Raw genomic sequence first — 12,242 nt, 5'->3', positions numbered from 1 at the left:
TAATATTGCTTATCGCAATTATTTCTGGGGCAATATATCGCACAACAAAAAGTTGTTATCGTGACAGGCCTAACTACTGCGGGACCTTATATATGAATACTTAGATAGGTGTCGTATTCCCATAGGTTGATGGGGATCAGCTGAGAGTCAGCTGATGCGAGCTTGACTAACGTGACCTGCCAGAACTGACGCTACGCTAGATTTTATAATTTAAGATGGATTAGCTTTAATTGAAAGCTTTTCACCTCTTATTTATGTTCAAAGTCATTTAGCAGTGAAATGTTTTCCTGAAAAGTCTAGTTTGTACATTTAAAGTGTTAGTTCACCCAAAAATTGTGATCATTTACTCATCCTCATGTTGTTCCAAACCGTAAGACATTTGTTGATCTTCAAAACACAAAAGAAAAACATACTAAAAATTAAATCTGAGAGATTTTTGTATTCTTCCTTTGAAAATTCATGCGACCAAAACTTTCAGGTTTCAAACAGTTCATAAATACATTGTAGAAGTAATCCATTGGTTTAATACAAGTCTTCTGAAGAGACATGATCACTTTATATGATCAGCAGATTTAATTTAGTTTTTACTTTTATTCACATATAAACATTGATCAACACGTGTATATAAATAGCACATCAAATACGGTAAACGGAAGTTTTGACATGCTTGCGTGACACTCATGGACAGAACTGTATTTGTGCAGTTAAAAATGTGCTAAAAACAGAACAAATAAAGGCTAATATCTGTATATGTTAAAATAAATAAATAAATCTTTAACATGTGTAAAGTATATGTGGATAAAGTTTGCAAAGGGATAAGCTACAGGGTTCTCCAAAAAATTTAAATTAAATCCTTTATGACTTGCATGGAACACAAAGGAAGATATCTAACAGAATACAAAAGCTACTCTTTTTTCATTCAATAAAAGTGAATGGAGACTATGGCTGTTTCTGTTCCACATTCACTTTCATTGTGTTGAACAAAACAGCTTGGACATTCTGCTAAATATTTTGTGTTCAATGAGAGATTGAGTGCAACAAATCTCAGAATTGTAATATTTTGTGTAAGCTATCTTTCTTAAGGCCATGACGGGTAGAAAGCGGTGATACGGTACAGTTTGATGGTATCATGGAGATGGTGTGCATAACAGTTGTTTATGTCTGTCCTCAGGCACTGCTGCTTGTCCGAATGGCAGCTTCCATTGCACCAATGCTGGTTACAGGCCCATGTTTATCCCATCCTCCCGTATTAATGATGGCATCTGTGGTAAGATGACTCTGCATTTGTACATTTCTCCACAGCAGTGTTCTGTGAATGGAATGGCATTGCATTTGAAATCTTTCCTCTCCACAGATTGCTGCGATACTACTGATGAGTACAACAGTGGAGCCAAATGTGAAAATACCTGCAAGTGAGTTCTGATCCAAAGCAATTGCTTTCCAGAGAGAAGCACATTAAGAGACGTTCACACGGGACGCATTCTTGTGCTCCATTGCATACATGTGCACCAGACAGATGTCTTTGGCCATTGTGCCGCATCTCAATGTTGTGCCAAGATTCCCTGTTAAAAAAAAAAAGTGAAATGTTTGATAGCAGCAGATCAATGTCAGTTTTAATCATCTTGACTGTGTAAACTATCAGTCTATGGAAGTCTATAAAATATTAAATAACACACCTTATAGCTGTTTAAATGTGAAAATGCATGTTTTTCAACAGTAGGTTTTTTGTGTAAATAAATGCAAAAAAACATTTGTTTTTATGACAACATAGAGCTGATAGAAAATTGAACAATTTGTTTTGTTTCATTGTTTTAATTTCCGTTTTTACTTCTGATGCAATGGCTATAAACACATTGAAGTGTATGAGATTTGTTTGGTTCTCAGGGAACTAGGACGTAAAGAGAGGGAAGTTCTGCAGAAGATGGCTGAGATCACCAAAGAGGGCTTTCTCCTGAAACAGCACCTCATTGAGGAAGCCAAGAAAGGACAACAAGAAAAGAAGGTAAGATTTGCTTTGTATGAACCCACTCATCAGGGATGTCGGAATGCTTTGGTTTCATATTTTATACCCGGTTATACAGTATGTTTCTGTTTGTTCAGCTGCTAGTGTTGCAGAAATCTTAGCGATTGTCAGTTTTCAAGCATGGTGAAATGCTGCCATCATATTTGCTTTGCTTTTTTTGACTCTCACATGCAACAGAAATCATCTAGTTCTGGCGTTGAATAATTGCTTGGATATGCTGCAGTTTTAAAAAGCCATATTTTGTCAGTGAGTTTTGGTAAGTGTAAAATGCTGTGTCTCTTCTGTAGAGTAAAGTGACTGATATGCAGGGAAATAAGAAACAGCTCGATGAGAAAGTTGAAGTGCTGAGGACAGTGAAAGAGACAGCAGAGCAGCCTGAGAAGGAAGCTAAAGAGCGCCATCTCAAGGCCTGGGAAGGTGAGTGCAGCTGTTTATATTACGAGTCAAAGCAAGGTTATATCTCTTTAAGCCATACACATATATTTCTGCAAAATTATTTACACATGAATTATATGAAAATTGACTTGAGGTGTTTAGTTTGCAGGCTGGCTCATTTCATCAGTGATTTGGCATTTATATAGATCTAATCTGTTTTTTAACTTCATTACAGAGCAAAAGGCAGCTATTCGTTTGGAGAAGGACAAAGCCAAAATGGCAGAAGCCTTTTTGTTATATCAGAATTCTGAACCCACTGAAACCTGTTTTAACAGTTCTCTCTCTCTCTCTCTCTCTCTCTCTCTCTCTCTCTCTCTCTCTCTCTCTGGAAGTCAAGTTAAGTCACCTTTATTTATATAGCGCTTTATACAACACAGATTGTGTCAAAGCAGCTTTACAGTATTAAAGAGGGAAACAGTGTGTCGGTAATGCAGGAGGACAATATTAAACTGTACATTTTTCTGTTAAAGTCAGTTCATCTTTGATTCAGTGATGTCATCGTCCAGCTCAGTTCAGTTCTCTTCGAATAGTGTTTGTGCTATCAAGTCGACAATATTGCCAGAAATTAAGTGTCCCCAACGAAGCAAGCTAAAGGCGACAGTGGCAAGGAACCAAAACTCCATCAGTGACAGAAATGGAGAAAAAACCTTGGGAGAAACCAGGCTCAGTTGGGGGGCCAGTTCTCCTCTGGCCAGATGAAACCAGCATGGTGTGGTTTAATTCCAGGCTGCAACACGAGTTAGATTGTGCAGAGGACTCCTCTGGTTCTCGTGGTCTTGTCCTGATGGCCGTCTAGTTGATGACGTCTTCACAGGGGATCTGTCTCTAGGGTTCATCTATAGAGGTCGTCTCTAGGTGCTGATCCCCCATCTGGACTGGATACGGACTGGATCTGGTGGCTACGGTGACCTCAGAATAAGAATGAAACCGACTAATATTAGCGTAGATGCCATTCTTCTTATGATGTAATGAGTACATCAGGGTTATGGGTGTGTAAGTGTTCCCGGTTCCGGTTGACCTAATGAATGCAGCCTAACCATTGTGTGTTATGTATATGCCAGGTTAAACAGATGGGTCTTTCATCTAGATTTAAACTGACAGAGTGTGTTTGCCTCCCAAACAACACCAAGAAGACTGTTCCAGAATTTGGGCGCTAAATAGGAAAAGGGAGTTAAACAGTTGAGATTTACCGTTTTCGAATCCATTCAGCCGATCTCCGGGTCTGACTAAGACCGATGGAAAATGAAAAGTTGCGATTTTGTAGGCCGATATGGCTAGGAATTATACTCTCATTCCGGTGTAATAAATCAAGGAACTTTGTGAGTATAATGAGAGTATAATTCCTAGCCATATCGGCCTACAAAATCGCAACTTTAAATTTTCCGTCGGTCTTAGTACACGATGTAACTACAGAATAGTCAAGTTTTAAATAGGAAAAATATAGAAACTCTTTGGTCATTTGAGCGAGATGCTAACGGTCTAATCAGATTCAATGATCTATGCTAAGCTAAGCTAAAAGTGCTACCGCCAGACCCGGAGATCGGCTGAATGGATTCGAAAACTGTAAAACTCAACTGTTTAACTCTAGGGGAGTTGGAAAATTAACCTATTTTCAAAAATAGTGGAGTGTTCCTTTAAGCGTTCAGAAAAACCACCCAATAAAGCATTACAATACTCTAACCTTGAGGTCATGAATGCATGACTTAACGTTTCTACATATTGCATTGAGAGCATAGGTTGTAATTTAGGTATGTTTTTAAGATTGAAAAAAGCATTTTTTTTTTTCAAATGCTTGAAACGTGGCTTTCAAAGGTAAGATTGCTATCAAATAGCACACCCAGATTCCTAACTGATGACGAAGAATTGACAGAGCAGCCATTAAGGGACGACAGTCTTATATGCATATTACAGTGTCTGACATCGTACTTGCAAGGTCACACACCTCTTTAACGTTATTTTTAGTGATCTCCGACTGGAGAAGTCGAACATCATTAGTTCCGACGGGAATAACAATCTTACTGAATTTAAGCTGAGCATTAGCCAGCACTTTTAAATTTGCCAAGATGTCAGGCGCTCTGGGTCCCGGTAAACATTGGACTATGGTGGCTGGTGTCTCTATTTTCACATTCCGTACAATAGAATCGCCAATAACTAGAGCACTTTCATCAGGTTTCTCAGTGGGTGCGTCACTGAGTGGGAAGAACCTGTTTACATTTTTAATCGGAACGGAAGAGTGGTGTTTTGTCCCGCGACTATGCCGCCTCACAGTCACCCAGTTGCCCTTCTGCGGGGGCTCTGTAACTGGAACCGAACAATGTACGGGACTCGCTAAGCTAGTCACATCCAAAGCCATATATAAGGCCCTCACATTCTTACTATCCTCAATTAAAATTTGGATGCATGTCTCTAGTTCTGAAATCTTCTCTGTCAGCCTAACTATTTCCTGCATTTATCACATGTGAATCCCTCGCCGCTGACAGAGAAATCTACACTATACATGTGGCAAGCAGTGCAGGTGCCAATAACAGGAGAAGAAGCCATGACTCACCGTTATTGTTGAATGATTCCAACTTACCACAGTTGTTTGATGAACTTGTTGTGCGTATAGAGAATGAATATGAACTGGCTTGTTGTCTCTGTGTATCAGTGTGTCGGTCTCTGAGCTTCAGTCCCATGCTGAATTGGACGCAGATGCTGATGGCACACTTACGGAAACTGAGGCCCAGGTATTTTTGAATTGAATCATATCTCAGTCAAAATGTGCCCCCCATCCAAATGCAGTGAGTGAATGAATTGCCACTAATTTAGCTGTCTGCTTTGTGATTTATTCAGGGACTGATGGGAGGAGCCGAGCAGGTGGACACGTCAACATTTGAGAGTGTTTGGCCCAACATTAAAGACAAGTACCACTCAGAGGTCAGTAGAGAAGAAGCAGACATGTCATGTTTAGTGTCTTCTGAAGTTCCTTTTGGTAAAATGTTTTTTTTTTTTTTTACTGTTGTAAAACTTTGTGTCCTATTCATTTTCTTTAAAGCAATCAATATGCAAATAAATGAATAACTATTAGATAAACTATAATAAAATTAACAATGAAAATGAAAACATTGAGTATGACAAGTAGCCAGCTAACTAAATTTTGTTATTGATATTGTGACGAGTGGGGCAATTAAAAATAACTGTTTTCTATATCAATATATTTTAAAATTTAATTCATTCCTGTGATGGCAAAGCTGAATTCTCATTTATCAGCATTTATTTGAAATAGAAATCTTTTGTAACAATGTAAGAGTCTAGTAGTGTAAGTAGCTGTATTAGTTTTCTACTTTTAATAGTCTTTTAACTTGTATTATATTTTTGTTATTTTGAGGTTTATTGCTTCACAATAAAATCACCCAAACTTTGATGAAAATAACAAATCTGTGTATTTAATTTTTTTTTTTTAATTCCACTATCCTTGAACACAAAATGGCCCATTAACATGCATTTTGAATGTGTTCCTCCGTTCTCTCTTAGTCCCAGCCTGAGGAACCTGCCCCAGTGGAAACGCCTCCAGATGAAGTGAAGGAACCAGTTGTAGTCAATGACTCTGAGCCGTACCCAGAAGACGACATCTCTGAGGAAGAGGACGAGGATGATGAGGATGAGGATGATTATCATGAAGACGATGATAAGGTGAGTGTATATCACACAAAAAACCTGAGCAAGTGTTAACTTCAGTGATGTTTAGATCCGCAGTGACATTTTGAGTCTTCTATTAACACTTCTCCACTTGACATTTAAAGTCCTTAACCTTTAACTCATGTCCTAAGGCACAATGGCAAAGGTCTTACAACAAAGTGTGCTATAACTCATGTTCACCGTACTGTGCAGGTGTAAAAAATTATGTCTTTATGTGAGTGTGGTTGTGTGTTGTGCAGGCGCCGCCCACTATTAAGGCTCCAGAGAAGAGTCATGAAGACGAGGAAGCCATGCCACCTTATGATGCAGACACCCAGGCCCTCATCGATGGTTGGTTCAACTGCCTTCAGAGGCTTTTTATCGATACGTTACAGAGAAATACAGTTGTACTTCATCCGTTTCATCTAGTTGTTCTTTGTTTCCTTATGCTAACCGACCGTTCTCTGGTTCACAGCTGCTCAGAAGGCCAGAGATGACTTTGAGGAGGCTGAGAAAGCTCTTCGGGAGATGGATGATCAAATCAGGTTTGTTCAATGCTACTGTCTTCCAGAAAACGGCCAAAAGAAGTTGAGTTTGAAATCGAGTGGGAGTGTAGTGAACTGGTTTCTCGTATGCACCTGAAATTCTCATTGGTCCATATATGCCTACATCAGAGTTTGATGTGTTTGTTCAGCTCATGGTTGCATCACTTTTGCAAACCCTTCCGTTCTTGCATCCTTGAATTCAATGCATCTGCAGTGTTCTCTGACGCTGGTGTGTGAGGACCCTGCTGCTGAGCACTGTGTTGAGTTTTCCTTTGATTGTGTTGCAGAAATATTGAAAAAGAGCTGTCCTTTGATTTCGGCCCTGATGCTGAGTTCACTTACCTGTACAGCCAGTGCTACGAACTTACCACTAGCGAGTAAGTGAAACCAGCATTTGTTGTTTTGGAAAGATATTTTTGTGCTGTGATTTATTTCTATGTTCTGTTTGCCTTTAGGTACATCTACAGGCTCTGTCCTTTCAACCGGATTTCACAGAAACCCAAGTATGGTGGCTCAGAGACCAACCTTGGGTAAGAGGCATTGTGGACAAAAAAAAAAACTTGAACCAGACCAAGGTGGTTTAGTTTTAGAGGTTTTTGGGCACTTTCCAATTGGAGTATAAAATAAATTCATACTTTTATTCTGTAAGGCTGCATTAAATTGATCAAAAGCAACAGTAAAGACTTTTATACAGATTTCAGTGCTGTTCTTTAGAACTTTCTATTGATCAAAGAATCCTGAAAAAATGATTCTCACGATTTTCATAAATTATTCCAAAAATGATTGAGCCGCAAATCAACATATTAGAATTAGAGCCCGACCGATATATCGTTTTGCAGATATTATCGGCCGATATGAGCCTGTCGCCGATATATCGGTATCGGCGAATATGCCACTGATATGAACATTTTACAGAACATATAACGCAGATAAAATGCTTGAAATGGTGTAATTACTTAGTTTGTCCAGCAGAGCGCGCTCCATTGTTTGCTACTGGCGACCTGGATGAAACGCTTTAAAGCTTAAGTCTATGGAAAACCATTGAAATTTTGAATGGCCATATCTCCGTAACGGCACGGCGAATCCACACCAAATTCGGGGGATCTCTTCGGTTCAAGGAACCCTCTCGAACTCTAATCGAGTGTACGTCTCGAGGCCCTCTTTCGAATGAGACCACCCCCGCGTGGATAGCCCCCGGGGTTCGGGAGTTACGGGTGGTTAAATTCGCGGTCCAGCGCCGACCGATCTAGCGATCCCGGGGGACTACCGACGCACGGAGGGTGGCGTTCGAGACGGCTCTTCGAGCTGAAGGGAGCCCCGAATTTGGTGGAGATCCGCCGGCGCGTTCGCGAGATAGTTCCGATATATCGGTATCTGCCTTTTTTTTACTCCCTAACATCGGTATCGGTATCGGCCCCAAAAAACCCATATCGGTCGGGCTCTAATTAGAATGATTTCTGAAGGATCATGTGACACTGAAGACTAGAGTAATGGCTACTAAAAAATTAAGCTTGGCTATCACAGAAATAAATTTCTATTAAAATAGAAAACATTTTAAATTTTAATATTATTTCACAATATTAATGTTTTTATTTTGATCAAATAAATGCAGCCTTTGTGAGAATAAGAGACTTCTTTCAAAAAACATGAATCAAACCTTTGAATGGTAGTATAAATACTTTATTGGTTATTGGCCGATTTCAACAATATTTTTTTATTTACTGATATTGATTGATAATGGATATTTAAGTGTTCATGCTTTTTTTCGCTGCTGTTCACCACTCATTTAAAGTTAATCTTTAAAACACTGATCATTTAATAATACTTCTGAATATGATCTTTAGAAAATCTCAAAATTAATATCCTTTTGTCATTCTGTCCATTATAATGTTGTTCTGCCTCAATGTCTTAATTCACTTCTAGCATTTATTGATTTAACATTTTTTTTAGTGTTTTATTTTATGTTATTGACAGTCTTTAATGAGAGATGCTCATGTTTCCAGGACATGGGGAAGTTGGTCAGGGCCTGAAAATAATAAGTACTTGTTGATGAAATACGAGCACGGCACTGGGTGCTGGCAAGGTCCAAACAGATCAACTACAGTAAGTACCAGCTCTTTCATTACTTACACTGTGCCATTCACGCTGGGAGCTTTCTGCTAAGTGTATCTTTGTGTGGTAGGTGAAACTGACTTGTGGGAAGGAGACTGTGGTGACCTCGACATCGGAGCCGAGTCGCTGTGAATACCTAATGGAGTTCACCACTCCTGCAGTGTGCCAAGAGCCAGCCAACACTGACCTCTCACCACATGACCATGAGGAGCTCTAGACTCCACGCTCTGCTTTTTGATGGCATGGTGTGCCACAAAATAAATGCAAACTTTATTTTAGATGTTTAAAGCACTCTTAATAGAAAATAAACAAGGCTTAATTAATCAATTATCATAGGGTCTAAAATGTTTTGACATTTTTCACACTTTGAATTTAATGAGATCTGGGTTTTGCCATAGTGATGCCCGTTTACTGCCTGTTTTGTTAATAGATTCAGTTAGCCTTTATTTAGGTGCAACTTGCAACAAACAGTGGTTTAATACTGCAGACAGTTCTGTATATAATGTTGATCTAATATTGATTTGTTCCACCAATGAATGCACCAATGATCAACAACATTCGCATTCTGTTTAATATCAAATTTGGAAAACCTTTAGCTGTCTTGAACAAGTGTGCATGTCTCAGGTGTTATATACAAAAGTTCTGGAGTTCTTAAAAGTCTGTGACTTTTTTCAGATTACGATTAGCCCAGCTTGCAAATTTCCTGAAATCAGCTTTTTCATTCATACTGATGCACACTGCATTATCATCAGTTTATGACCCCAAAGTGCAGTTCATTGTGTATTATGTTCTTCAAAACACATTAAATGTTTGTGTGTGGTCACAAATCAATATTAACCTTTTTCTCCCCCCTCTGTCTCCTGGTCTGTAGGTTGTTGCTCTGTGGGAACATTAACTTAATTTCCTGTTCAGGCTGTTTAAGAACCTCTTCCATTAGTTTTGGATCAGCTAAATGAGGCTGGACGTTGGGAGAGCATTAAGTTTGGTAAACTAATGTTTTTTTGTTGTTGTTTTTACTGGGGTTAAATCTGATCTCTTTACATTCCATGGATAATGTTGAAATAAATGCAACTTCAAAAAAATTGTTGCGTCTCAAATTTTACACTATATGCTATGCACTGTGTACTCTACTGTCTAGTATGTGAACACATCAGAGTTAGCCCTTTCTGTTTGGCTACATAACACAGTCAAGCCATATCACCCTGTAGCCCAAGACTGGTTGCCCACTGAAGCTAAGCAGGGTTGAGATAGGAGACCCCCTGGGAAAACTAGGTTGCTGCTGGAAGAAGTGTTAGTGAGACCAGCAGGGGGTGCTCACCCTGTGGTCTGTGTGGGTCCTAATGCCCCAGTGTAGTGATGGGGACACTATACTGTAAAAAGCACCATCCTTCAGATGAGACGTTAAACCGAGGTCCTGACTCTGTGGTCACTAAAAATCCCATGGCACTTCTCGCAAAGAGTAGTGGTGTAACCCCGGTGTCCTGGCCAAATTCCCTCCACTGGCCCTTGTCAATCATGGCCTTCTAATAATCTCTATCCATTGAATTGGCTCTATCACTCTTTTCCACCTGTAGCTGGTGTGTGGTGAGCGCACTGGCACCGTTGTCCTGTGGCTGCCGTCGCCTCATCCAGGTGGATGCTGCACACTGGTGGTGGTTAGGGATGGGCGTATCGTTCCAAAGTATCGATATATCGATACTGACGTGAATATCGAAAGTATCGATACTCAAACAAAAAATATCGATACTAAGGTGTGTTTTATTTACCAGTGATTTTGTTAATTCAACAACAACAACAAAATAATAATGCGTACAATATGCATTGAATTGGACGAATAGCCTTTGTTAGCGAGTAATTGTGTAGGATAGAACTATTTTCCTGCTCAGTGTAAACAAAAATATAACCTAATAAGTTACAATTAAGGCGTATTGAATGTTAAAATGCGTTTTAAACATAAAGTTAAGTGATTATCATTACCCATTTTACTCTTAGTAATTTCATAATTTCATAATTTAAAAGTTTAGTTCAGAAGTGTTGAGGAGAGACCCCCCCCACATGATTGTAAAGCGCTTTGGGTGTACAGCAATACACAATAAAGCGCTATATACATCCCCCATTCATTCATTCATACATCAGAATGAGAATCAGAATTAGGTTTATTCGCCAGGTGTGCAAACACACGAGGAATTTGTTGTGGTTTTTTAAGGTGCTCCTGGTACATACATACATACATTTAAATAGTAAAACTTAACAATAAATAATGTGTATGAATCTGGAACAGTAGATTTATGTACAGATTTGTGCATCATTTACTCTATATAGAACTGTATAAATAAAGAGATATGCATATGTATTTACATAATACTTGAGAAAGAGGCAATAATTAAGGATGTAGAATGAATTACGGAAATGAATTACAGAATGCAGGTAATGATTCATATGTTAGCTGTTTAAGCTGGAGATGGCATGGGGGAAAAATCTGTTTTTATGCCTAGATGTTCTAGTGCACAGAGATCTGTAGCGTCTGCCTACAGATACACATAAGAAAAACTGTGAAAGTTAAGCACTGTTGAAATAAATGTATCTTTATATTTAAAAAAAATTTTGTGGCTTGTTGAAAAAAGACCTCAGTTGTGTCCCAAATGATGCACTATTTGATATCAGTGCTGGGTAGTAACTACAAGTAATCTGGATTATGTAATCAGGTTCCAAAAATGAAGTACTTGTAATTAGATTATATTACAAATATTCGTAATCAGACTAGAGTTATGATTATACAGTTATTACATGATTACATATTCACAATCATTCATAATTTTTTGATTCTCGGTAAATCTTCATTTTCATCTTTTATATTTTCCTCTCTAAAATAGCCTACTGCTTATATGCATTCGGAAAGTCTTCCAGCTGAACCTCTTTCACCTAATATATTTATTTGAAGTACCCACTGACATTTTAAATCAATAACACATTGCTTAAAAACAAATAAAATGTTTTATCTTTTTTTAGTAAGTGTTTTATTTTACAATTATTTATTTTGATTTGAGATTTTTTTATGGTTTAATTAATTACTAGCTTTTCATTAAACTCATGAACCCCAGTTTGGGAAACCTTGACATAATGTAATTTTTAATGCACTTTGTGTTAATAATAACAATGACTGGTACAAATAAAATGTTCTTTTTGTTTGTATTTTTATATCAGTATGGTACAAAATTATCATTTAAATCAATGTAATGGACGAGTTAGGTAAAATGTAATCAAAAGTAGTCGGATTATACCTGAAATGTGCAATGTTACTAACTCCTAGTTTTTGTCATTCAATTTGGAATCAGTAATGGACTACAATTTGTAAGTAATCTACCCAGCTCTATTCAGTATGCACTTATATACTATTTACTCTACTGTGTAGTGTATGAATTCTAATAGCTTCTTCCCCTCAGCTGTGTAATGTAAGGATGACTGCAACA

The 12,242-nt window shown here is 38.2% G+C and overlaps 1 protein-coding gene across 1 annotated transcript in view; it reads left to right on the top strand.

The window, feature by feature from the left end:
* LOC107674703 (PRKCSH beta subunit of glucosidase II) overlaps positions 1 to 9,879 on the top strand; it is a 10,580-nt gene extending 701 nt beyond the window's left edge. Inside the window, exons 3-18 of the mRNA XM_016468782.1 lie at positions 1,172 to 1,267; positions 1,355 to 1,412; positions 1,885 to 2,002; positions 2,311 to 2,440; positions 2,634 to 2,691; positions 4,300 to 4,320; positions 5,082 to 5,184; positions 5,291 to 5,374; positions 5,972 to 6,130; positions 6,376 to 6,466; positions 6,591 to 6,660; positions 6,948 to 7,037; positions 7,116 to 7,190; positions 8,664 to 8,763; positions 8,843 to 9,017; positions 9,644 to 9,879. Of these exons, the coding sequence (XP_016324268.1) occupies positions 1,172 to 1,267; positions 1,355 to 1,412; positions 1,885 to 2,002; positions 2,311 to 2,440; positions 2,634 to 2,691; positions 4,300 to 4,320; positions 5,082 to 5,184; positions 5,291 to 5,374; positions 5,972 to 6,130; positions 6,376 to 6,466; positions 6,591 to 6,660; positions 6,948 to 7,037; positions 7,116 to 7,190; positions 8,664 to 8,763; positions 8,843 to 8,989 (1,400 nt within the window). The 3' untranslated portion in view covers positions 8,990 to 9,017; positions 9,644 to 9,879. The remainder of the gene's footprint in view (positions 1 to 1,171; positions 1,268 to 1,354; positions 1,413 to 1,884; positions 2,003 to 2,310; positions 2,441 to 2,633; positions 2,692 to 4,299; positions 4,321 to 5,081; positions 5,185 to 5,290; positions 5,375 to 5,971; positions 6,131 to 6,375; positions 6,467 to 6,590; positions 6,661 to 6,947; positions 7,038 to 7,115; positions 7,191 to 8,663; positions 8,764 to 8,842; positions 9,018 to 9,643) is intronic.
* Positions 9,880 to 12,242: the final 2,363 nt, after the last annotated feature.

This window comes from Sinocyclocheilus anshuiensis, unplaced genomic scaffold (genome assembly GCF_001515605.1).
Source record: "Sinocyclocheilus anshuiensis isolate Anshui unplaced genomic scaffold, SAMN03320099.WGS_v1.1 scaffold152, whole genome shotgun sequence".
NCBI lineage: Eukaryota > Metazoa > Chordata > Actinopteri > Cypriniformes > Cyprinidae > Sinocyclocheilus > Sinocyclocheilus anshuiensis.
Note: the sequence above shows the minus strand (reverse complement) of the source record. Positions and strands in the feature narration are given on the sequence as shown.